General features: G+C 38.2%; 1 protein-coding gene across 3 annotated transcripts in view; it reads right to left on the minus strand.

Annotated features, from left to right (window-relative positions):
• LRCH3 (leucine rich repeats and calponin homology domain containing 3) overlaps positions 1-24,372 on the minus strand; it is a 62,131-nt gene that overhangs the window by 23,158 nt on the left and 14,601 nt on the right. For all 3 annotated transcript variants that reach the window (XM_066325918.1, XM_066325919.1, XM_066325917.1), the window contains exons 2-10: positions 14,481-14,625; positions 13,267-13,393; positions 12,616-12,721; positions 12,297-12,433; positions 11,231-11,340; positions 7,017-7,110; positions 6,041-6,161; positions 3,392-3,540; positions 1,976-2,052 (exon numbers count right to left, since the gene is read on the minus strand). In XM_066325918.1, coding sequence (XP_066182015.1) covers positions 1,976-2,052; positions 3,392-3,540; positions 6,041-6,161; positions 7,017-7,110; positions 11,231-11,340; positions 12,297-12,433; positions 12,616-12,721; positions 13,267-13,393; positions 14,481-14,625 — 1,066 coding nt within the window. The remainder of the gene's footprint in view (positions 1-1,975; positions 2,053-3,391; positions 3,541-6,040; positions 6,162-7,016; positions 7,111-11,230; positions 11,341-12,296; positions 12,434-12,615; positions 12,722-13,266; positions 13,394-14,480; positions 14,626-24,372) is intronic.

Genomic DNA, 24,372 nt, shown 5'->3' on the forward strand with positions numbered 1-24,372 from the left:
AGTCCAGCTGGCCGTGTGCACACTTAGGGCCTTTTCCTCATGGAGAGGAGATGTGGAAGACCCATATGCCACAGGTCTCTTCTGTTACTTAAATTAGCACTGAAGCACATGACAAACCCATTACTTAGAGCTGTTTTGAACAGACAGGACTGGGCTCAGCTCAGTGCCAAGGAGTGTGTTCAGAGCAGAGTACACACAGCTTTGTTACATCAGGAATGCACCACAGCCTGTCCAGAGGCATAAACTGTATTTATTTAATTGACTCAACTCATGTAAGTACTCTTGAGATGAAGTCTGTGTTACATCCAACTTTCAGAGTTTTAATGGCTCCAGCATGCTAAAGAAAAAAAAAGAGGCTGCCTGCCAAGGCATTTGCACAGAATTACTGTGGAAGCACTTTACAGCTTGTGGTTGCCACAAAATAAAATATTTGACTAATGCAAGCTTAAAATACAAAAAATTACTCATTGTCATATGGCTGTTTCTACACGATTTTGAAGGCAATAACAACATGATCTGGTTTTAGTGTCTTAATAATTTCACTCTACCTCCGCATAGTAAGCTACAATTCATTCAGATCGCTGATTAACTACTTCTGCATGGAGATCCTTAAGTTAAATTTTCAAATCACCGGATACCTTACTGAACTTCAACTTCCTTTATCATTAACATCTGTCTGTGTAAACAGCAGCTCTCCCCAGCTAATCAGCCTTCTCCTGTTTCCTTCACATTTATCATGGAAACCAGTATTTGTAAAGTCTAATTACTTCCATGTTGACCACAAATGTTCAATAAAAAAATAAGTAAACAAACAAGCAAGAAAGGAATTTTTCAAATCAAGAGCACTCACTTTTTTGTCAGAGAACATGGCAGAACTGCTACACCACTTTATACCTGACTCGTGGACAGGGTAAGGAATGCTGACTTATGCTGAAATAGTTACCCTCCCTTCTATCAGTACAGCTACTGTATCTGCACATTTTCTGCACATTTCAGAATGCCTATTAAAATGTCACCAAAACTCTGGAAAAATTTACATGCTAATCTTGGTTTCACTTGCTCTTTCAACACCATTTTAGAATCCATTAAAAACTGGTTTCTACTAACAGCATAAGTAATGGCATATTTAGGACTAGCAGTTGTCTTTTCCACTACCCCTCTGCCCCTCAAACATTCCAAGTACAACTGGGCTGGTTTTCTGTGTAGTCCTTTCCCTCCACAGAATACTGAAATGCCTCAAAAGTATAATAAAGAATTTGCTTGTTTTTTATCTTTTATTTGCTTATCTTCTTTTCTTTTAACTAGACATCCAAAATTCTTTTCAGAAATCTAACCACCCCTTATTGATACTCTGTCCAATTCTGACCTTTATTTTACAGATAAGCATTCTCTCCAATAAGCCAAGTAATCATTAAAGAGCATGGGCATACTCCATCAAAATAAGCAACTTGTTTTCAGAATTGATTCCCATTCCATCTCTTATGGCCCAGAAAGGTACTTTTTAAAATAAATGAATCTCCTACAATACCAAAACCAGTCAACCAAGAATGTGTCCTTATGGCAGATCAGTTACTCCATAGTATCTCTATCCTTCCTGCAAGTACCTTTATCCCTTTTGTCCACTATGTAATATAGCTTAAATCAACTATTTAATCAAAGCACAAATTAAACCACAAAGAGCAGATATTAGATCAGTTTAAAAATATGCATTTTAGTTATGCAGATTTATTTAACCAACTGATTTTAAGTTGAGTATTGGCATAGCATAGTTATGCCTTTTGCCACTCACTGCTATTATTAGAATTCCAATTGCTAATTTGGAGCAATAACTTATAAAAAAATAAAAAAAAAGCCATACACACTTCTGGCAAAGCAACAGAAAACAATGCCATTTTCCAAACATGTTCAGTAAATACATGCTCTGCATTCATCATGAAATGCTGGATAAAATTACTGTTACCTCAGTAAATCTTACCTGTTTTGATGTAAATGTCTTCTTGTATCCTCTGTTCTCTGAAATTCTCTGATGGATACAGGCTTTACTGGTGAGCTCTAAGCAAAAAACCACAAAAGACTAAGCTAGCAATTTATTCAGAAAATGGTACATTAATGCCAACCAATCTCTTTGTTGAGCTTCATTTGTAACTACTGGTATTTAAAACCTGACATAGAAGCACAAAACACAAGTCAGGGATGTTCATTTCCAAGCAAGCAAGCTCACTCTTATTTTTTTCTCCAATTGAAATAAGTAATAGTTTCAAGATTAAATATGCCTGCTGATAACTTCAGGAGTTTAAAACCTCCAGTATTAAGAATCATGCAGAGAAATTCATGAAGGTATAAAATTGGTATTGAAATGTAAATACATTCTTTGGAGTTTAACTCTACAAGTGTACAGCAATGAAGACTGGATTCTCAGAATTACAGAATAAAGAAGTTCATGGTTTTATGACATTCTAAAGACAGGTCCCAGAAGGACTAGGAAAGCAAAACATGGATTAATAAGAACACTTTGGGTTTAATTTGAGCAATGAAATAATTTACCCTATTGGGAACAGAGACATATTGCCTTTGGTGTTATTTAAAAACTTCCACTCACACCTATTAACATAGAAAAATAGAAACTTTTTAAGTCTAAGTTGCCAATTTCTACTCACGCCTGCATGCATGATACTACATTGCAGTCAGGCCTCCTGAGTAGGAGAGTGTTTTGGATTGTCTTTAGAGAAACCACTCCTTCAGCTAAAAGCAGCTTAATTTTTATGACAAGACAGACCCCAAGGAGTAGCTGTTGTGATGCTGACCAATGTCCTTTCCCTGTCTACAGCAAGGACTCCTTGGGTTGCATTGTCTACAGTGGTTTTTTCTGAGTTTCGCTCTTGTGTCTGGGCTTCAGCTTCTGTGATCTGATACCCAATTTATGAGCTTTGCAAAACGAATGCATCTCTCATATCTGTGTGACTGATTTTAAACACAGTAATATAAAGTTGACAAGATACGGACTAAGCTCCTACATAGAAAAAAAAAAAAAGTGGACCTTTTAGCTTTTTTCTTCAAACAGCAAATATCTTTCTGCTTCAAAACACAGAACTTTGAAAGGACGCACCTGAATCACAGCACCATAGTTACTGTTTAAGCAGAGCAGCCACAAAGATTTTTTTAGACAAGTAATTAATGTAGTCTGTACAGTGAGCCATTGAACTGTGTAAATGTGTACATAGGTACTAAATTAAGACTGACAGAACACAGAAGGAAACATGATGTGGCAAAAAATCTGTTTCTATAGGTTCACTTTCCCAGGACTCTCTCTGGAAGTGTAACATCCGAATGACTTAATAGGGAAGAGTTTGCTGGGGTGTAAGAATCAAATGAGTGGGAGTAAAAGCAGCACCTCATTGGAGATCCGCCGCTGGTCAATGTATGCCATGAACTGGGAGCTGAGGCTGTCTGGGTCCAGGCTCTTGGGCTGCCTCACCTCTTCCTCCTCCTCCTCCGTGGCACAGCTGTCAATGTAGTCGATCTGATCCAGATCGTGTTCCACTTGACAAACATGCATGGAGAAAACAGCCACAGTTAGATAACCCACAAGAGAGGGGAAAATCCGACAAGAGAGCAAGGTCAGGAACTAAGGCCCTGCTTTTTCTGCCATCTGGGAAAGCTCAGCCTGAAAGTCCTTGGATTTTGCCAGGCCCACTAACATTAGATAAAAAAATGTTGAAATAAGGATAGAATTTATGCCTTTTAAAAAGCAACGAGGCACATGTATCATGCAGGTAGTTTTATACTGCTGGCTGCAGATATTTTTGCAGTGACTGAAAAAGTAAATACTGTGACTTCCTTTTCAAAATTCAAAACTATGTATCAAAATTTTCAGCTAGTATCAGGACTGTAAAATGACCTGCACATACTCCGGAATATTTTCTCTTAGTTCTCTGTCAGAAAAATTAGAATGGATATGACAGATCTTTCTACTACAATCACTACTACAACAAAATAGAGAGCAGCATGTCTATGTTATCTGGATGCAAATACAATAAATATAAGAAGGGCATGTGCAGATAATGAATAAGACTACAGACAACAACAAAATCCCTCTAAAACAATATAAGGCACCTGCAATTTTATTTTAAAAGAAAATGAAAAAAGAAATTAGGATTTGCTGAAATGAGAGCAAAAAACAGCCCAGTTTGGCTGGTATTGATTTTCCTTTGTGTGGGAGATATTATGTAGGGCAATTTTTTCACTTGTCACTGCTTTTCCACATTCTGCCCAGGGATTCTGAGAGTCATGACATTGAGCAAACACCCCTGCTGAAAAATACCACACTGGGGATGCAGGGGAAAGCGTAAGTTCCCTTTCAGAGCACTAGCACTTTCTTTTTTCTTAACACTCTCCCCAAACTTGCTCCAGACTCTTGCAGACATTCTTCTTTACTCCCCCGTTCCTTTCCTGCTTGTCTAAAACAGACTTCTCTTTGCCTCACTACACAATCTAGCAACTGTTACTGCCAGAGCTGCCCCCTCTGCTACTACAACCATCCAAAACTACATTCCTATATACTGTGGCTTCATTAAATCTCCATCAAAGTTTCAAATCTTAAAAAACCCAAACTCCCCTTCTTTCCAGGCTTGCTTATTAAATCATGATGATGATAATAGCAACAATAATACAGAAAAAGGTGAAAGCTATTAGTATCTGTGCCAGGAATACAAAAGTGCAAAGCATCTGGATCTCTGACAGCCACATGCTATTATGGTTTGTGCCTCTCTCAGATACACCTACTCAAAATCTGATCATGCTCCAGCTTAAAAATCTGTGAGGCATTTTCAAATCCCTGGTGTACAAAACTCAAACAACAAAATAAAGCTAGTCTTGGAGGCAGAGCTGGCAACACTACCTGTTATTAAGTCTGCCCAGAGGTCTCCATGACACCATATCTTCAATTCTTCTAACTGCCAGAATTTAACTGTTTGAACTGAATTTTCTCCCCATTAATGTGTGAAAGAGTGTGAGTCAGCTAAAAAGTTTCAGATATTTGTAGAAGGTGGCAGTTTCAGATATTTGTAGAAGGTGGCAGAGAAAACAAAAGATTGCGGCACAGAAGACTAAGCAAAAAGAGATGGCAAAAGATAAAGACGGGGAGGAGGAGGGAAGAGAGAAGAAAAAGTGGGAGCTGGGCACTGGAGATTAGTTGTAGCTGGGAAGAGCGACACAGAAAAAATGAACTGCAGCCATCAGGGGAAAAGGAAAACAGTGAGAAAGAAGAATCAATAGAAGTATATGCAGAAGAGATCTAATAATAAGTAGTGCAGAACAATGGAGAAGAAGGAATGACTGAAAAAAAACAAACCAGAAAGACTGTTAAAACTAAAGCGTATATACAAAAGGAGACACGGGTAGCAGCAGATCACTAGAAATTAAAATGAAGGAGGGCTGTGGAGATCAAGAAACAGAACGCACAATCACCTCTTGAACACATTGAGGGTGATCCTGTAAGACTGCAGGACACCAATTGAAAAAGTGCAACAAAACACTGCCACTCACAAACATCAGCCCCTCCTGGATGATATTAAAGTCTGGATTAAAATCCAAAACTGGAATGAGCCAAGTTTTTTTGTACTAGTCGGAACTATAAAATTCTCTGACAAAATTGCTCATCCTGTTCTGACAGCAGTCAGCACAGAGCACTAACAATTTACTACTGCAGTAAATTTTCCCCAGAAGCCCAAACAGCAAAACTCCATGCACTGAAATTCAATATTCCAAAATACCATTTGAAGCAGTTGGAGACTTTTAACATAGGACACAGGCAAAAGCTGACAAATTTGCCAAGAAAATACCAATTCTGCTGCTATTTGATTTTGCCTTTAACATCCTTTAAAATAACAGTATTTTTACAGCATCCACAATTTTTTTTTGTGTAATTCCACCTAGACCCTTCTGGTTTTTTTCTCTTTAAACAAGCTACTATCTATAGGAAACATTCTGGAACTTTAATAATGATGACAATTAATACTATTAGCCAAAGGTCACTACTTACCTCCACCATTAGTTACAACTGCACTCCCTCTGTTTTCTTGGTACTGACTTTCTCTTCTCAGTCTCTGCTCTTTGGTGATCTCTGCCACACGTAATGGGAGATCTGAGAACTCATCTGTTGGCTTTGGAAAACAAACAGTGAAGTCTGGAAACATTTTTCTTCAGAACCATAATTCCGTAATCTACTACTTCTTTATTTGTCCTTGATTTGTACTTCAATTGCTCTGTTTTACAACCACAAAACACTAATTTAAAGCAAAAGACAGCTATAATGTATTTTCTTAAAAAAAAAACATATAGTTGAGCTTTCTTCAGAAACCAGATGCCTACAGTTTTGGTTGCAGTATCTACACATGACTGAAAACATCCTAGGATGGAAAATCCTAGCATCTTCTCTAAAATCAAGCTAGGAGTACAAGTATGGAGTATAGCTCACTGTGATACGTTTGGTCTTGGCTATCTTCTAGCTGCCCTAAGAGGAAGAGGGAACTTCATGGCAATAATAATTGTCAATCTTTTTGCTAAGAGATCCTATTTTCCCTCTTCTAAATAGCAAACAGACTTTAACAATTTAAACAAAGGAAGAAGAGAAAATTTCCATCCGATTTCCAAAGCTGAATTTTCATGTTCAGATTTATTTTACTGAAATAATTTTTCATGAATAATTAGTTGACTCAGCATTGTAATATGATAATGTTACAAAGTTTTTTTAAATGAGGAACCCTACTTTTCTCATTTTTTATGCTCCAGTAAATTAACCCCTCATGCACTGTTTTATACATTTCTGTTAGTACTTCCAACTTGGGGGTCTGTCCCCAAAAAAATTAACCTTGTTTTTTTTCCAATAAAACAAGCAATATTGGCTGAAGGCAACCAGCACATGCATGTTACCTATGGAATGTGCTTCCAGAGGCATACATTTAGTTCTCTTTCCTGTACAATACTCCAGTCAACAAAAATAAGGCTGCAACACTTACTTCGTTCCCTGACCATCTTTTGTCTCCGCTGTCCACACTATTGAAGCCAGAATCGAGTGCTCCATATGGACGACCGGAATAGAGTTCCTCGTGGCTGTCAAACACACAGCTTTAGTTACTGTGATATAAACACCACCAAAAGCTTCTCAGCTATTACAGAACAAAAGCAGAATAAGCCACCAAGCACACTTGCAGCATATTCACAAGCTCAGCATGCCTGAAAACCTCACACTGCACTTGCTACAACAGAGCAGGAGGTAGGTGCCTGACAGCTCACCATCCTTGTCAGTCAGCTGGACTGACACTGCCTGGCCCTCAAAGTTAAGCTGATTCAAAGCATAGATGCACTCTTCAAGTGTTTCCCAAAGAGAAATTAAGACAAAGCAAACTGCAAAGTGGTCTCATATTTCTCTGTTTAGCAAGTTAAATTTCATTTTCTACTACTCATATGTTTTGGTTGAAAAACACTCAAACAAACTTTTACATTAATAAGCATAAATATAGACAAAATCACTAAAAACACAGAATATACTACTTCTACTCAAAAGTAGGCAGCATGACATGAATGTCTTCTGTGTCATAATTACATAAGAAACTGCAGTAAGCTGAAGTATTTCAGATACATCATAATATAATAACTGTAGAAGCACATTTACAGATCTTTGTCAATGACATGTCTAGACAAAGGCATTAGACATGCACCCAGTGTTACAATACATATAACCAAACAGCCATACAGTTCTTTAAATTTCTGGGCTTAGAAACTATGTAATTCAGCAGCATAGCCATCACAGATGTCAACTCTGGCAACTGCTGCAGATAGCTACAGTCAAAGAGACAATGGGACTTGTCTGATCCACTGCAGATGGCATTTCACAATGGCTCAACTGTCCTACTGGCACTCGATGCCCCAGGGAGAACTGCAGCAGTAATTACTACATAATGCACAAGGAAGAATGAATTTCAGGAAGCTAATTGCTTCACCCCATCGTAACTAAATTGCAGGTCATTTTCTCACTGGCGTTGCTTTAAAGTTGCTGCTCCCTCTGAAATTCCACTTTCAGGAAATACTTATTTTCAAATTATTATTATTATTATTATTATCATCATCATCTTTGTAGAAGACTGACTACTATCAAGGACTACTATCAAGGCCTATTTTAGTTTTCAGATAGACAGGAAATAGCAAAGAAGTACCAGGAGAGGTGGAGGCTAAAGATGAGAAACATTAAGCTATGCATCTGTTTCTATGCAGAAGACAAGCTCTTGCATCTCCATAGAGTTTGATTAACTCAGAGGAGTTTCACTGCTTTGGCCCTGTATTTGAACAGGAAGATCATCTGCATAATAAACCATTAAAAAGCAAAAAAAAAAAAAAAAAAAGCCAAAGAAAAAACCAAGTCCCTTCTGAGTGGAAAGAAAAAAGAATGATCATGAAGTCACCCAATGTAGTTAAAGAGCTACTAATTTGAATAACTGACAACAGAACCCAAATTATACTTACAGTTCATAGAACTTACATATATTTTTAACACATGGGTCAAAGAAAAATCCATCTGCACTATATTTCCTTTTTAAATGAATCAATATTTCCTGAGCACCCTGTTGTAAATTGAACAATTACTGCAAATTAAGGAGCTCAAATATCAGGAAGTGTTTTGATACAAACTTTGTTTCAGCATCCCTTTTCAATTGGAGAATTTGAAAAGCTTTACATCTAACACTAAAGTTAGCTGGAAGCTCAAAAATATGTAAACACTGTCCCCAGAACTTCTTTTTTCAACAAGAAAGGTGCTTTCTGTTTTCCCAACTCTCACAACTAAACCCACCTATCCAATGCTACACACTTTACTCATTAATAATCATACAGCAGCCATCCCAAAATCAGCTGAGACCTAAAATTTTTATTCCTCCCTGACCAACAGGCCACAAGGAACAACCATTAGGCATTTGGACAGATCAGAGCATTTGGGGCAACCACAGCTTATAGGAAGCTGTATAACATAAGCTTGAAATCAAAGGTTGAGAAGCCAAATCCCTGCTAGGAACAATGAAAGACAATACTTGCTGCCATTTCCAAGTCACACGAAAACCCGTATCTTTACTTCCTGTAAGCAAGAACAGTTGTCCAAGTCTCAGAATATTCACCACAGTGGTTCACCTGTGAGTACTTTAAACCTTCTAGCTCCAGACTATGCCAGTCTGCCAACAACTGCTACATAACTTTGACAGTTCTGCCTCCTCTCAATCTCATTCCCTCCAGCACCAACCTGAGACACTCTGAGTTTCACTGTTGCAAATGAGACTGGCTTGCTGCAGCTGAACAAAACTTGCTGCAAGATAAATTCCACATAGTTTATGTTTAGAAAAGGACTGAAACATACAGGGTTTCACTCTGGTGAAACAGGTTGATGTAATTTGACAAGGCTAAAACAACCAATTAGCTGTGCTAGAACCTCCAACCCACACTCCCCTGCCATGATGTTTCAGAGTATCTTGTTTCATTAGCAGTATCAACAGCCTTACTATTAAAAATGTTTGATCAAGAGTGAACTGACAGCATGACACAAATTTCCTTAAACTTTAAGAGTCTCTCACTCAGACTCTCAACCTGCATAGTATTACACCAAGCTGATCAGATAAATCAGCAACAAAGTCTAGGTGGACTGACTGATACCTTATTTCTATTGGTCACCTTTGAAGACAACAAACAACACAAAGCTCTTGTGCCTTGCTTGGAAATATTAGGTATATCACAGCTGAAGGATTTTACTTCTTTCATCTCAGCTTACATAAAAGTATAATAACTGGGTATTCCTTCACTGGATCATTCTACTGTTTTTTTTTTTTATATGCGCTCTGCTCCATGGACAGTTTCTCCATAAGAAGGAATCACCTGCAACACTGAATGCCCTAAACAGCACAAGTAACAACAAATAATTCTATCACCAAATCTTATCTCCTCTTGGGTACAGAAATAAAGCTAAAGCAAAGCCAGTTGAAGCTCATGTCATACTGCTGAGTCTACTAAAAATTCTAAAGAAAGCATCTTCAACTAGTTCGGCCCTTATTTTAACATTTACAATTCCAAGCTATGAATAAAATACATTAATTCTTCTGCTCATTTCACTAAAGCAATTTATGAAAATTTCCAGAGCAATATACAGCTACAGACAACAATAAATCAGTAAGCACACAGTCCACTCGATTCCGAACTCCTCTTAAAAATAAACAAACTATGTTAGAGCTAAACAGATCATGACATTTTCTCATCTAGAGTCTCTTCCTTCCAGAAAAAGGACAGTATCTTCAGTATTATGCAGAAACCATCTGCAACAGCTTGTACTGGAAACTGATTAACCCTCAACATGCTCATATGTTAACCTCATTTAGAACAGTAATTTATGACATTCAGTACTGATGAGGAATCACACTGTCAGTCCCTCATGCAAATTCTTCTTCATAAATCTGACTCATGATGATTTACTGTGAAACCCCCTGATTTGTGTTTTATTGCTGCTAAGGCAGCAGTACATTCTTCAGCAACTTACTCTTCCACATGTTATTACTACCTTCCAAGATGACTGAAGTAATTTTTATATATATATTCAGTTTCATACTTCACTGACTCCCTTTCTTCTGTATCATATAACAGAAATAAATCTTAACTCCTGCTTTTTGCTAGACATCTTAATTTAGCAGCTGATATGGCTGACTGTTCCAATATTTGTACTACAATGCCAAGCAGCAGTGCCAAATGAAAGCTTGCCAAAAATAACAGTTTACCAACAGGGTGGAGATCAGCATTTACACCTGTGGTTTGAGCACAGCCATTATAAAAATCTGTACAAAAGGTTAAAAATCACAGCTGGGATATGATCCACGAAGTCTGTGGAAAATATTAAGATCTTGTAAACTAAACATACACGTTAACACGAGAGCACGCTCCCTGTATTGCTTATTATTACTCTCTTCTTACTGCGTATCAGCTCTGACACTGCCCTGGTCATCTCCTGAACCACTTCTCACTTCTTACACACTAGTATCTTGCTAGAATGCACCATGAAATGCCATAAACAATATTTTTCAAAGCCACCTCAACACAGCTGCCAAAGAACAATCCTTGATCTGCTTTTTGTAATAAACTCAAAGTGGACTGACAAAATTTACCCGAATACCATTAAAACTGGGAATGTGACTTGTGCAAAACTTACCATGATCCAAATCCCATGGGTCTCCTCTCATAATCAGGCAAGTCTGGAGCTATCTTGCATGCTTCTATGTTCAGGTATTTAAATATATGAATTTTTCCTTTTATACATATCTTTTAAAAATTAAAAAAAAAAAGAAGTAAGTATATAATTTGACAATACATTTTCAAAGTACAGTGCAAACATTCAAGATGCAGTTGAGAATAATAATGAGCATATTTACATCAACCAAAGTATCTTTTATTCTAATTTCACTGCATTTTAGAGGAACAGCTATAGTGGAGCATCATGGGATGCCTGTAACAGACAAATGGAAGCTGTCCTCCAAGTACATCTGGTCTGCAGGCAACTCTGTCAGCTGGATGCTGAAATTTCATCATGAAAACAAGACACAAGCATTTATAAGTACTAGAATTTATACCCTTGGCATCAGAACAGATGCATCCCACCCATGCCCAGATTTGAATGGCAGTGGCAGACTGCCAAAGCCAGCTCAAATTTATAGTCAATGAAAGCAGTAACAGCTGTCTCTGCTTTCACAAGGGAAGCAAAACCCCACTGAAACTGCAAGTTTCAGCAAGTGCACCTCTTGACTCTGGTGCAACAGCTCACAGTAGAACCTGTAATACTCAGGGGACTGTATACCCACACGGAAAATCAAATTAGTCACTAATACTGCAGTTTCTAGCTCAAAGGCAAGTTTAAGTACTCTGCTGCAAAGTGGATCAGCAACCTGCAGCACTGAGGCCTCAGTCAGAATTTTGAATCTGAGTGGCAGAAAACCAGTCTTGCCTAACAGAGCTTCCCCTCTCCTATGCCAAAGGCAGAAATATTCAAGCCAACATCAGTGGAATTTTTGTAATATTCCACAGCAGAGACTATTAATGCAGCAAAGAGAATAAAAGGGATTTTTCAAGCTGTGCCGCATATTTAACAATTTTAGACAACAGAATTTATTTAAAGTTCTCTTGTTCTTAAATAACAAATATGTAATATAACCCTTCAGTTTATAACTTAGTTCTGCCCTTGTTAGCCGAATTAGTCATCTGATCTTGTAGCTGCAGTTTACCTGTGCAGGGGGGGACTGGAGAGGGTTGTTTTCTAACATGATGGTCTGAAGATGTCTGAGGTTCCTATAACAAACTGGTATTGTTGTTATTTTATTGCAGGAGAAATCTAATCGAATCAAAGGCAATTCAGCAAGTTCTGGTGATAGAAAACAAACATACAATTCAGAAGATTAAAAGTGCGTGAGAAAGAGCAAAATTTTAAAAAAAACTGTTTCACAAAACAATAAGCTGCTTTCAGCTCTCAGGGGAAAAAAAAGGGACTGAAAGTAGAGAAGTGTTTGAAGTTTCTGCAGTTATAACTGACAGCTGTTTTCTCACCTTCAGGTAAACGCACCAAATTATTTCTTCTGACATTTAGGTCTCGCAAGGATTCCAAATTGCCAATCTGTGGAGGTATTGTCTGTATTTCATTACAGCTCACATCCTACAAAGAAGAGCAAAGAATTAGTTACCATCGTCTAAGTCCCTGTTAACTCAAATATGCATCTCTATTTAGGGGCTGAAAGAAAAAGACAGCTATTTATATAACACCTTAGATCCATACTCATTCAATCTTATTGCTGATATGAAGCACTGTTCTCAATTTAAAGAAAAGGGGAAATAAAAGCTTTAAAAGATTAAGCATTCAGCTGTAAAAATTTATTTCAAGTTACTCCATAGTATTTCAGACAGCACAACTTGCTTTAGAAGTTTAGAAGAACAGAAAAGCTTTCTGTCAGAAACAAACAGCAAGAACTCTAACTTCACCAGACTTCCTTTCTTATTCTAGAAAGACATTTAAATTGACATGGATCATTTGTGAGGGCATCCTTCCCTCACATAAAATTCTTTTAAAATTTCAGAGTATCTAAAAATATTTTCTAACACCTCTATACAAAACCAAACACAGTTGGAGACACTGTGACAGACACAGATAATCTTTAGGCCAGGAGCAGAATAGTAATAGTTGGAAATCAAGTGCATACTCACTAGCTCTGTCAGCTGTCTGAGAAGTCCAATTTCTTCAGGTATTGAAACCAACTTATTATTACTTGCTATCAAAACTTTTAGTGGTAGACTACAAAGGTGTACTGGCAATGTTGAAAGCTGATTTCGACTTTTGGACAGAAAGAAAACAAAATAATCAGAAGTCTAATGAGAAACTCATGCAAAAAAAAAGCATACTCCATTCAGATGATCAAATCAGTTTTTACGCAATTACTACAATGGTAGCTCTATGAGACTGCTCTTCATTACTCGCTTTATCTAGTTACATGTGAACAAACTGAATATCAAGTATTAAGGCTGATCAGAGGCTTCTGAACTCAGTGTGGAGGAATGTGATATTTTGTGCCCTTTCAGGTGCCTCTGATAACTAGCCATGCTCTGTCACAAAGGAGCATATTTGGGCTGAGAGCAAAAGCTTTCCTCATAGGTAGCACTGCAGGTCAGCACACATGAAATGCCACAGAGAAAGTAATGAGAATATTTAAAAAGTCACTGAATATTTAAAGTGTATTTCTGATTGAGTAAGGATAATAATGGTACTGCACCTACTAGAGATACAACATTAGGAAATCTGTATCCTATTCAATTTTCACATCAATAGAAAAAAGAAAATAAAGAAATACACTTTTGTCAAATTAGTGTGCTTATAACACCAGAAAGAAATAGCCTGAGACTTTTTTATTAGTATCTCTGCCAAATTCTGAAGAGAAACTTTCCACAAAGACCCTCTACAAATGGAGGATGCTGTACACATTCAGATTTCATCAAGAGGCCAAGTTGCAGCAATTTGCTTGTAATGCTGGCAGAGAAGTCTTAATGCTTGAGAAATCTTCCAAAGCCACCAGTACAGTGAAAGTAAAGGGATATTGCATAAGCGTTACTCAGCTGCTGAGAGCTGCTTTGAAAAGACTATGTAAAAGCTCTACCATCTTTTTTCAGTCTAAATGGTGATATTTCACCTGGAAACTACTGGCATTTATTTATTCCTTCAAGCTGGAATTAGCTTTCTTCTTCATACTCCTCTTCTACAAACTGCTGCTTAATCCTCATGTTCCCTGATCCACCTAAGTGGGTAAGACTGGTTCAGGTTGATCAAATTTTATACAACATAACAAGTTAGCATTATTTATGGATGCACCAAAATGTATAAATCTAGACTACTCATGCTAAAGCAAAATTTGTAAGACAACTGTTACCTGATATTTAGAAATGTCAAAGACTGTAAGTTCAAAACCGCCTCTGGGATGTATCGAATGCAGTTCTGGTACAGATTAAGAGTCTCGAGGGAGACAAAGTGACAGGCTTCTGCTGGAAGCTCCGACAGTCTGTTCCGTGACAAGTCTGAAGGGAGGGAAGAAAGGGAGATTCAGTAAAGCTGCCTTAGAACTTCCCTAGGGTTCCTTGCCTGGCAAGGTTGTTCTGGTTAAAGAAGTCACAAACACCTACCAAATGTTTATACTTGAAGAATCAGTATTTTTCCTTGGACAGTTTCAATTACCAGTCTATGGACACAAAATATCCACGAGCATAACTCTCCTTCACAAGCTGCACTGTGATAAATAACGCAGTTGCAAAGGATTCTTTTTTCTTTAAAGGTCAAGGAAAGCTGCTGCTTATAAACGCCAAAGTTCTGAGTTCTGATAGAAGCATTACCCAACCTCCAGGTATGACAAAAGCTCCTTATAACAGGGGCTATAATGGACATAAAGTTCAGCAGGGTGCACATAGGTAAGAAAGCATGAAAGTCATGGAGACTTCTAATCCACGAATACAAAAAGTTAATGGGGAACATAACAAAACCCTTGTCTGCTCACCAACAAAATATTTCAAAAAGAAAAAAATTACCCCCACACACATAAACACCATGTGCTTCTTTCCAGCTGGTATTAGACTCAAACATGACCTCAGCTTCAACTTGTCCAAACTTGATTTGGAAAAAACAATACTTTAAATGAATGTTTCCGACGGCTCTAATAGTGGGAGTTAAAACTACAAAATTATAGAAGCCAGCAAGAAGTCTGCATTGCATATTTAGAATAGTTTTATTATTTTATGACAGAAAGCAGTTAGAATTCTTTACCCTACTTTTCTACTTTTTGTGAAAAAGGAAACATTTTTCCCTTTTTTCCCCCTTTTCTTCCAAGGGTGAAGAAAACCCTGCACTTACAGATTGCTAAAGACACGCTCTATAAACATCCTGATCCTACCATTTGCTAATCCAGATGAAACATCAGATAAATGCATCAATGCAAAGAAAGATCATTGCATTGGATCCTGCTTCCTGCTACAGCAAAAATATAATTTTCCTACCCCTACAGCTTGTCCTAGGTGCTTTGTAGTGCCAGAGTGTGTGGGAGAAGCTGATCAGAAATACAGTAGTTTTCTGATCACCTCTCCCACAAACCCTGTGCCAGAACCAGGGAAAAATGTTGGTGCAGGCAGAATCCCTGTTTTGGTGGCAGAGAATGTTCTTGGCATTTTAAAGCACTCTCTGAACTTCAGCTTAAGTGGAAGCTGCAAATTGACTGGACTGATCAGAACGTGCTTAAGAACCTGTGGGTAACAAATGAGTTGATAAAGTAATTGTATCTATCCTGCAGAACACTGCGTACACTTCCAAGAATTTATGCAATGGACACTTATTTTGCACTAACCATCTCCCAGAGCGCTCTAGTATGTCCTAAGGGCCCCTCTGCTTTACTTCCATAGCTTAATTCTAATTAACCAATTTGGGAAAATGACAACACACTCCAGCCCTCTCCAAGTTGTAGAGCTGCAGCAGAGTCAAAGCAGAGTTTTAGTGCTGTGCTACAATGTGGTATCCAAAATTGTGACATTCCTAGTGGGATCTCTCTGCCAACATTGTTGTAAAATGTTAACTGGAGAAGAGAAGTTTTCAATCATACTGTCCCAACATATGTCATGTATCCTGAAACATTTCTGCCAAGTGCAGCTAATCACACTGGAATTACCTGTCATCCACACAACTTGCTAAGGTTTCACAATACAAATGTACATCACCACGCAAGAAAGAATGCAAATTATTTCAGAGACGACAAGAAACAAGCAAGAGTAATTTAGAAAAGATACTTATTTCCCACACTGACTGGATGTCTAACCACCTATTTAAAGAATTATTACAACACTGTTTTATATATAAGGTGTAAAAGTTTCTGAATTCCACAACATACAAGCATCTTTCGGCTCATAGCTTTATCTCCTCCTTCACACAGTTGTGCTGGCAAAGGCAATTTGAATTCTACCCATTTTAACATTGAAACAGGCTTCCTAAGTAGTAAGACCTATTTTCTGGCAGAAATGTGGCAAAAAAGTTTCTTTCTACTCTGTTTTGGAAAAGGTTTGACCACAAATATGAGAATTTCCATTTGCTTTTTGTTTCGCTTTACCTTACCGAAGAACATTTTTAAACTATTTTTCACACATTGTGCAGACCAAAAGGCATGAATTAGTCAAGAACTTCACATACTCTGAACCATGATTTAGTATTGCTACAGAAATAACTCCCTGTAAAAATTACATTAGGTATAAAGAAATTAAAATACACTTTTTTAAGCAACAAATGAGCCGAGTGTGGTAGAAAAGGGACACCAAAGCTGGTTAGCACCAATGAATAGGTTTTTGCAGACTTCTTTCACTCTACAGTGATTTTTAAAACTTGGCATTCCTATTTAGCAGTAGACATTCAGTGGGAAACAGATTAAATCAGCTGAATTTTGATGCTGCAGTATAGTCTCTTAAATCATTCAAAATGGGTCTAACCAGTAACAAGTTTAGTTAATAAGTTCAGAGCATTTTTACTCATGATGGCCACAAGAATGCTGTCTTATACACAGCATCTGTGATTGCATGTGCCCAAACAGGGAGCCAAGAGGGAGGGTCAGACAGGACCATAAAAACAAGCAAGCACTAGGAAAAGAACAACTAAGCTAAAACAGGAGCTGAGAATTGAGTTAAGAATTAGACAGAAGCAAAATACAGTGTGAATTCTGAATCTGCAAATTCGAGAACTGCTTTTGTTATTTGCAATCCTTCTCTTGTCCCCCCAAACCTCCAGTAAGTATTTAAATTTCCCAAAGTTCAGAACAAAGCATCCCTAAAACTGAGTGACAATTTTTTATTTTGTTCAATTTCTCGAGAATCCTCTCCCATGCAGAAAAGTAGACCTTAAATGTGACCAGGAACAGGGCAGAGTACAGCAGTCACTGCATGAAACATTCAGCAATTCCATCCTCTTTCCCATTATCTTCCTCAAAACACCTGAACCAGAGGCACAGCTATGACAAAACCAGAAGAGAACAAAACTATCCCAGTGATTGGTTAGATATTCACATATTTGCTGGCCAGCAGCACAGCACTAGCTGGTGTTTTTTTCAAAAGAGAAAGAAGTGAGGAAAAGGAAAAAACTAAGGCATTTTATTTAAAATACTCAATTAATACCCTGCCAATTAAGACCTGTTTTAGTCATATTCTTCTGCTACTGTATGCATGAACTTCAACAACCCAAAAATAGAATGGTATTACAGTACAAATTATTGTGTAAACTAAAATTTCTGCAAAGATTTCTATTTCTCAGAGAAAATAACAGATGCTGTAGTGAGGTATTATTTAAATTTTCATATTTTTTAACAAGCAAGAAGAAATTGATGTGATGCAGGTTATTTTCCTTAACATATAGGTGCACACCCTTGCTGCTTTTCATACCTTAAATTGCAAAAAATTACTAATTCCCCCCTAAAAGCACAGATACTGAATTGCACTGTGAATAATCATATCAATGAAATATAGCTGTTATAAGTTGAACTAGGATTAACTCATTTGTGTCCACATTTCATGGGTTAAAATCACTGTTACCAGAAATCTTCTTTTTAAAAAAAGGGGCTCTCCTAGTTTACTAAAAATGGATGTGTTTCCTTGAAGGCGAGATCATGTGGAATTTTGGCAAAGGGGAAGCATTCTTTGAAACTAAGCTCTTTGTGAAAGATAAAAAAGCCAACAGTACAGATACAAAATGAAATCTCAGAGCAGAGTCAGATCACTGACCTTTTCCATCTTAATTGGGATTCTGTGGAGAAAGCCAGCAAATCCAATGTTAAATGTGACTAGAGATACACTATGCTTCAAATTGCATCATTTGGCATTAAATGCAAACCCTTCCTGCTCAAAGAAGAATGTTCCTCTAACACGAAACATTAGCAGGGCTGTGCTCACACATTTTTAACTTCAGCTGTAATACAAATTTTGTCTCCAAAGGACAATCTGTGATGCATAAAGATGCACTGTGCAAGGTATGCACACTGGGGTACCCACTGCATACACTACAAAGAGAGGGAGCTGCAGCTCAATTGTTGCTGGCACTCACACCAACTGGGTGGGGCTGAATTCCAATTCATCACGAGATGCTAATGGGATCAGTCCACTAATCCTGTTGTGATGGGAATACGGCTTCTGCTCTCATTCCTATTATCTACAACAAAGATGGGCAGCTCTAGACCTGGGCTTTGATACAAAGTTTTGTTGATAAAAATCTGCCTTTTGTCATCAGAGATCTGCACGGGTTCCCCACATACTCTGAATTTTTATTTTTTAAAATTTAAACCAGTAAAGATGAGATTTTGGCTGTCTACTCAAAACCAAGTGTCTAGAACCACCACAACATCCGTTGGAACACTGACGTAAGAGATATTGTGACACTGTCGGCTGTGGGCTCCCACCCATTAAGTAACATGGCTCCAGAACAGCCCCTTTGCAGCTGTGTGATGTCAGCCAGGAACTTGCTGCTGTGATGCAACAGCCCCGGTATCTGGGAATTGATCTGAATCCCAATGGTGACACTGGTGGCTACAGACTGCCCGCAGCTAGGATGATTTCACTTGTATGGCAAGCTAATGTTCTGTTTTCCCAAAATCTATGAGACATTCATGGTTTTCCTTCAACAGCAGACAAATCTAAGATATATGAGCTTGCAGCTGACAGAGGAAAATATATTTTCTTATGAATAATTAAAGAAGCCAATGAATGACCAGGAGGTTGACAGCCAATATAGTGCCAGAAGGCAAAAGGCAGCATGAACTGCTTTAGGAGAGAAGGTACAGCTGTTTAAGAATACATACCAGAATCTGGAACTGTGTAAACAGTCTCTTTTTCCTCACATACACAACTTTAAGACCAGAAGTAACCTCCACAGTTTCACACTGGTAACAACAAAACCACCACGCACTGAAGAATATCCTTGAGCTGGGTGAATAGTCTTGATGACATGGGAAGCAGTTTACTAGGACAGCTCATTTACAGCTACTCCCTGAAGAGTGAGTGCTCAGGTAGAGACACCTCCCAGATAATGTCACTAAAACCCTCTTTGGAGGAACTTGATGCCATCTGATTGCTCAATTCTGACAGTTAGAATCAACTGTATTAGAACAACAACATTTCCAAATGGATTTGAGGGACATTGCTACACAAACCTCAGCTCCACCTTAGCCTGTCACTCATTCTATAAATACACGCATATTTATCCTGAATGCATATTTATCCTGGTTTTATTAATTGCTCTTTTTCACTTGTCAAATACTTCAGAACTTGATAACCTAAGAGCAACAATGCCTGTGATTCTGCTGACTTTTGGGAAACATTCCCATAAAGCTACTAAGAGAGAATTAATATAATGAAAGCATGGCCCCAGGCAGCTGAGCTATTGCTATGGTACTGATTTTTCTTGCACAAGGAAATCAGAAATCATCACAAGAGAATACCTCTGTGGTATACTTCCATGATATCACCTCTGAGATATACTTCTGTTGCTGTTGGTCCCTGTATTGTTAGTGGGAGTGTTTTTCTTTCTAAACAACTGAAAATGTTGGCATCCTTACACCTTCATTTCACACCTGGAGGATTTCCTGACACAGGAGTGGTGACTTTACCTCTTCCTGCCTGCTGTGATACAAGACTACCACTTCTGCCATACCCTAATTAAAACAAACCTCAATAATGTCATCTCTTGACTCACCTTCTACCTGCCAGCCCTGTCAAACCTGAACTTTTCCCAGGCATCAAGATATCCTTTGTGTAAAACTATTAAGGCAAGGTGGCATTTACTGAACCAAAATGCATTTGTTCCTTCTGTGTTTTCCCCAGGTAAACTGCCAATACCCAAAGAACAGATTTAATGAAGACTGTTTTCATCAGCATTATTTCTGTAGCCCTGTAATGAAATATGGAATTTCCAGTTTCAATTTCCAGCCTTTCATGAAGGAAGATTAGGTTCAGACGTGATCCATCCTTGACACACTTATCACATTTCAATTCTCAGCACATCCATGCTTGATATGCATGATCACATTCCTACTTAGCAGCAGCAGCATTAAACTGCACTTTAATAATTGCCACGGACTAACATTTTGTAACCAAGAATCTCCCACCTGCTGTTTTGGGTACCATGCACAGGCTGGGATTTCTACATTTCCAGACAAGGCAAAGGTTGCTGGTTTCTTCCAAATGTTGACTTGGTGGTGATACATCTGGAATGCAGAGTGACCACCAAAACTTGCTCCACCAACCTGAGAACTCTCTGCATGACATGAAACACGAATGGAAGATTACACATCACACGGAAATGGGCCCTCTGGATTTCCTGCCTTGAGTGCTAAAGACAAGGTATGTAGCTTTTAACCAAGGCTACGTAACTGTCCTTTATAAAACCTGCTGCAAATCATTGCCAAATCATTGTCAAGTTTCACATGTGTGAATCAAGGTTTCACAGATGCTATTTCCTCTGGCTACATTTTTATTTTGGAACATTCAATACAAATAACAAAGCTTCTTGCCAAAGCTTTTAAAAAACAAGAAAACCCCTCACTTCTCTAAAGAACGCCCACAAATCCCTTGCTTGAAGCAATTTTAATGAAGTGAGAACTATGGCCAAAGCCTTTACCTTCTCTTTTCCTTCAACACCTAGATGACCAGATGAAACCTGGCTGGCTTTTTTTATTTCCTAACTCAGGAGCATCTTAAGAACAGTCACACAAGAGAGATTTGCAGAATCTGGCTTTCAAGTTACTTGAACTACACTAGGGTTTTTTAGCAACTCTTTTCTGTTAAACACATCACATAAAACAAAAAAAAAAAATCAAAGTAGTACAACTCTTACCTTGCCTAGTCTCCGTAACATTCACCATTTGCTCTTAAGACTAGAAAAATCAATATACAAAAATCTGTAACAACTTTCATTATACTAAATAAGAAAACTCAATCATATCTAGGATCATAGAGGAAAACAGAAGATTCTAAACACCATTCCCACTCCAACACCAACTCCCTTCTTTCTCTCCACATGATTTTAATGCATATTTGCTGTAGTTTAGCTTTCTCTTTCACTCATGAAGGAAAACCTCAGAGGCGTCACCATAAAAAACACTGACTAAACACAAACATATATTTTACAGTCCTGCCCTTAATGTAAGCTGCTGTATGATCACTGGTAAGAAAGCACCTTTCCAAGGAAAGCATGATGTCTTGCTGGAGCTGAACCACCTGAGTACTGCAAGAAGAGGATAAACTGAGATAAAGTCTGATGAGAGCAACAACTGGAATACAATGCCACTTCCTCTGCAAAATTATTTTCCTTTTGCAAGGAAGAATATTGTTTGTTCATTAAAAACCAAAACCAAACAGTGATAACTACAGAACACCATTACATAGTTGTTCTTGTGTGGTTACTGGAGAGAAGGCAAGAGTGACAAGCTCCAGTCTCTGCAAGGAACTGAAAACTCTTCATATGCCAACAACTACAGTTGCTTTTCCTCTTGTTGGCTCCAGAGCAGAAAAATCTGTAGCCTGAATGGATCAAACTGTTAGGTCAACTATTATTTATCCATTATTCAGTGTAGACCCTGGCTTCACAGTCAGCCACTCCAGCCTACGGAGCAGTTCCTTACTGGCCATGTGTTACCATCCTCTCCTTTGCACCAGCACTCCCAATGTGCAGCCACACTGCCAGTTTGGTCTCATTACTGAGTATTCTGAAAAAAAAACAAAGCCACAAATAATTTTCAGCCCTTCTGAAGCATGATCCAGTTCCTGCTGCAGCTGAGTAATCTCTTAACATCAACACAAGGGAGAGGAAGAGAATGTGGCTTTACAAGTACTGAAGAACAAGACCAGGACTTCTGGCAGTAGCTGGGATTTGGGCTAAATGGTTAACAACAACCATGAAGCTGTTTTGAGTTTTTTGTTCTTTAAACACTTCTAATAAAACAGGTCCTTTCAGAGTAGCAAATACAGGGCTGTGATCAGGGATTTATTCTCAAATTTTGCTCATTATGGATACGCACCTCACTACAAAGCGTGGTATGTCCTCGTATGCACACCATGGTGTTTTAAGGATGGCACACAGTGGAACAAAGCAAACACTTAAGAAGTGAGATGAAACCACTTTTCAGATGAGCAGGGAGATTTTCAGAAGCTTTAAAAGGGAGGCAGAAGGAAGTCAGGTGACCTGCCAGCTGGGCCTTATGACTGGCCAGTAAACAACAGGACAGATTACAGACAGAATAATAATTGCAACTCATGTACTGCTACAGCAGAAATGATACAAAGTGGAACTGCTTATACATGTCTGAAACCAGGAATTAATTCTAACCCCTTCACGTGGGTTTTATGGTTAAAGAAGTTTTTACATGTGCTCTGATTCCAACTTCCCAGAGATACCCCTCAATCTTCTCTCTTCTGGCAATTTCAGTGCCTTTCCTCACTAAACTTGGCACCCATCCAACAGCAAAATTACGACTCTTTTTCAAACAACTCTAAAACTTAAAGCCAAACAAACTAAACTACGCTGAAGCTGGAGAAGCAACCTTGCAAAAGATCTATCACTAAGTAAACGAATTGGAGTCTCCAGCTCAGGGAGGCTGGTTAAACAGGGGAAGCTCAGTTCCTCATTGTCCAGCTATGTTGCAGGCCCCTCTGCCTTTTTTATGCAGAAAGACAGACACAGTATTTATCTCCAAGGAAAGCAGCCTTTGGACTACACCTACAAGGCTGCTATGGCAGCACACACCCCTTCACTGATAAAACTGGTTTAAAAGAAGCTGTTTAGGTTTGACCCAAACCTACTCCTTGCTGATTTAAAATTAATAAGGAAAAAAAAAGTCAAATCATGGCATGAAATCCTCCTGTCTAGCCTTTCATACAGTGTAACAAAGACAGTTTAATGATATATGAAAGCCTTGGAGATCCCCACCCTCTGGGATCTGACTTTACTGGTTTAAAATTATCCCCTCTCTTGGGTCCTCCCTACTGGCTCTTTGCTGTAAGCTACTGATTCTGCAATGCTTGTGTGAGCATTTCCCAATTCACATCAGGCAGAAAAACCGTCAAGTTAGCTCACATGATTTTTGAAGTTGTTTAAACTACTCTTGCAAATTTTGCCTGAAGCTAACTTGGGGAGGACTTACATGAACTGTCTCTCTAGTGGATATATGAGGGCAGTGACTTCCTTTGGCAGCACAATTTCCTTAAATTAGCTGTTATCAGCACTTTGACAAATAAGTTGAAGTCTTGACTTAACAAAGAGTTGAGAAAAGAAGAAGTAAGAAAACAACTTTTGAAAGAAAATCTTTCATCAGGATATTTTAAGCAGATATTACTTTGAATTGAATCAGATCAAAGTCTTTATTACTCAAGCATTCCATTTTCTCATAGCATTATGCAACCATCTTGGCTAAAAACAAAGGAGACTAAGCTCATTTTGTAAATGTCTTACTGCAACATAATCACTTAAAATCATTACATGGTTCAGATTTGCTGCTTTGATTCCCAGCATACAAAAACCAAAATTTACCTCTTCTGTATTTCTTCATCATCTATTTTTATCTAAGACATCTGCTTTTCTCAGTTCTCACACCCAGGACCATGGAGAATAAAAAACAAACAAACAAATAAACAAATATGGACATACTCCCTCCAAAAACATTGACATGCCTCCCCCTTCTATGGACTCTCCCAATCACAAAACAATTCCTCATATTCTTCACCACCTCTTCACCTTTCACTTCAACACCTCTTCACTTTCCC

This window comes from Sylvia atricapilla, chromosome 10, assembly GCF_009819655.1.
Source record: "Sylvia atricapilla isolate bSylAtr1 chromosome 10, bSylAtr1.pri, whole genome shotgun sequence".
In the NCBI taxonomy this organism is placed as follows: Eukaryota; Metazoa; Chordata; class Aves; order Passeriformes; family Sylviidae; genus Sylvia; species Sylvia atricapilla.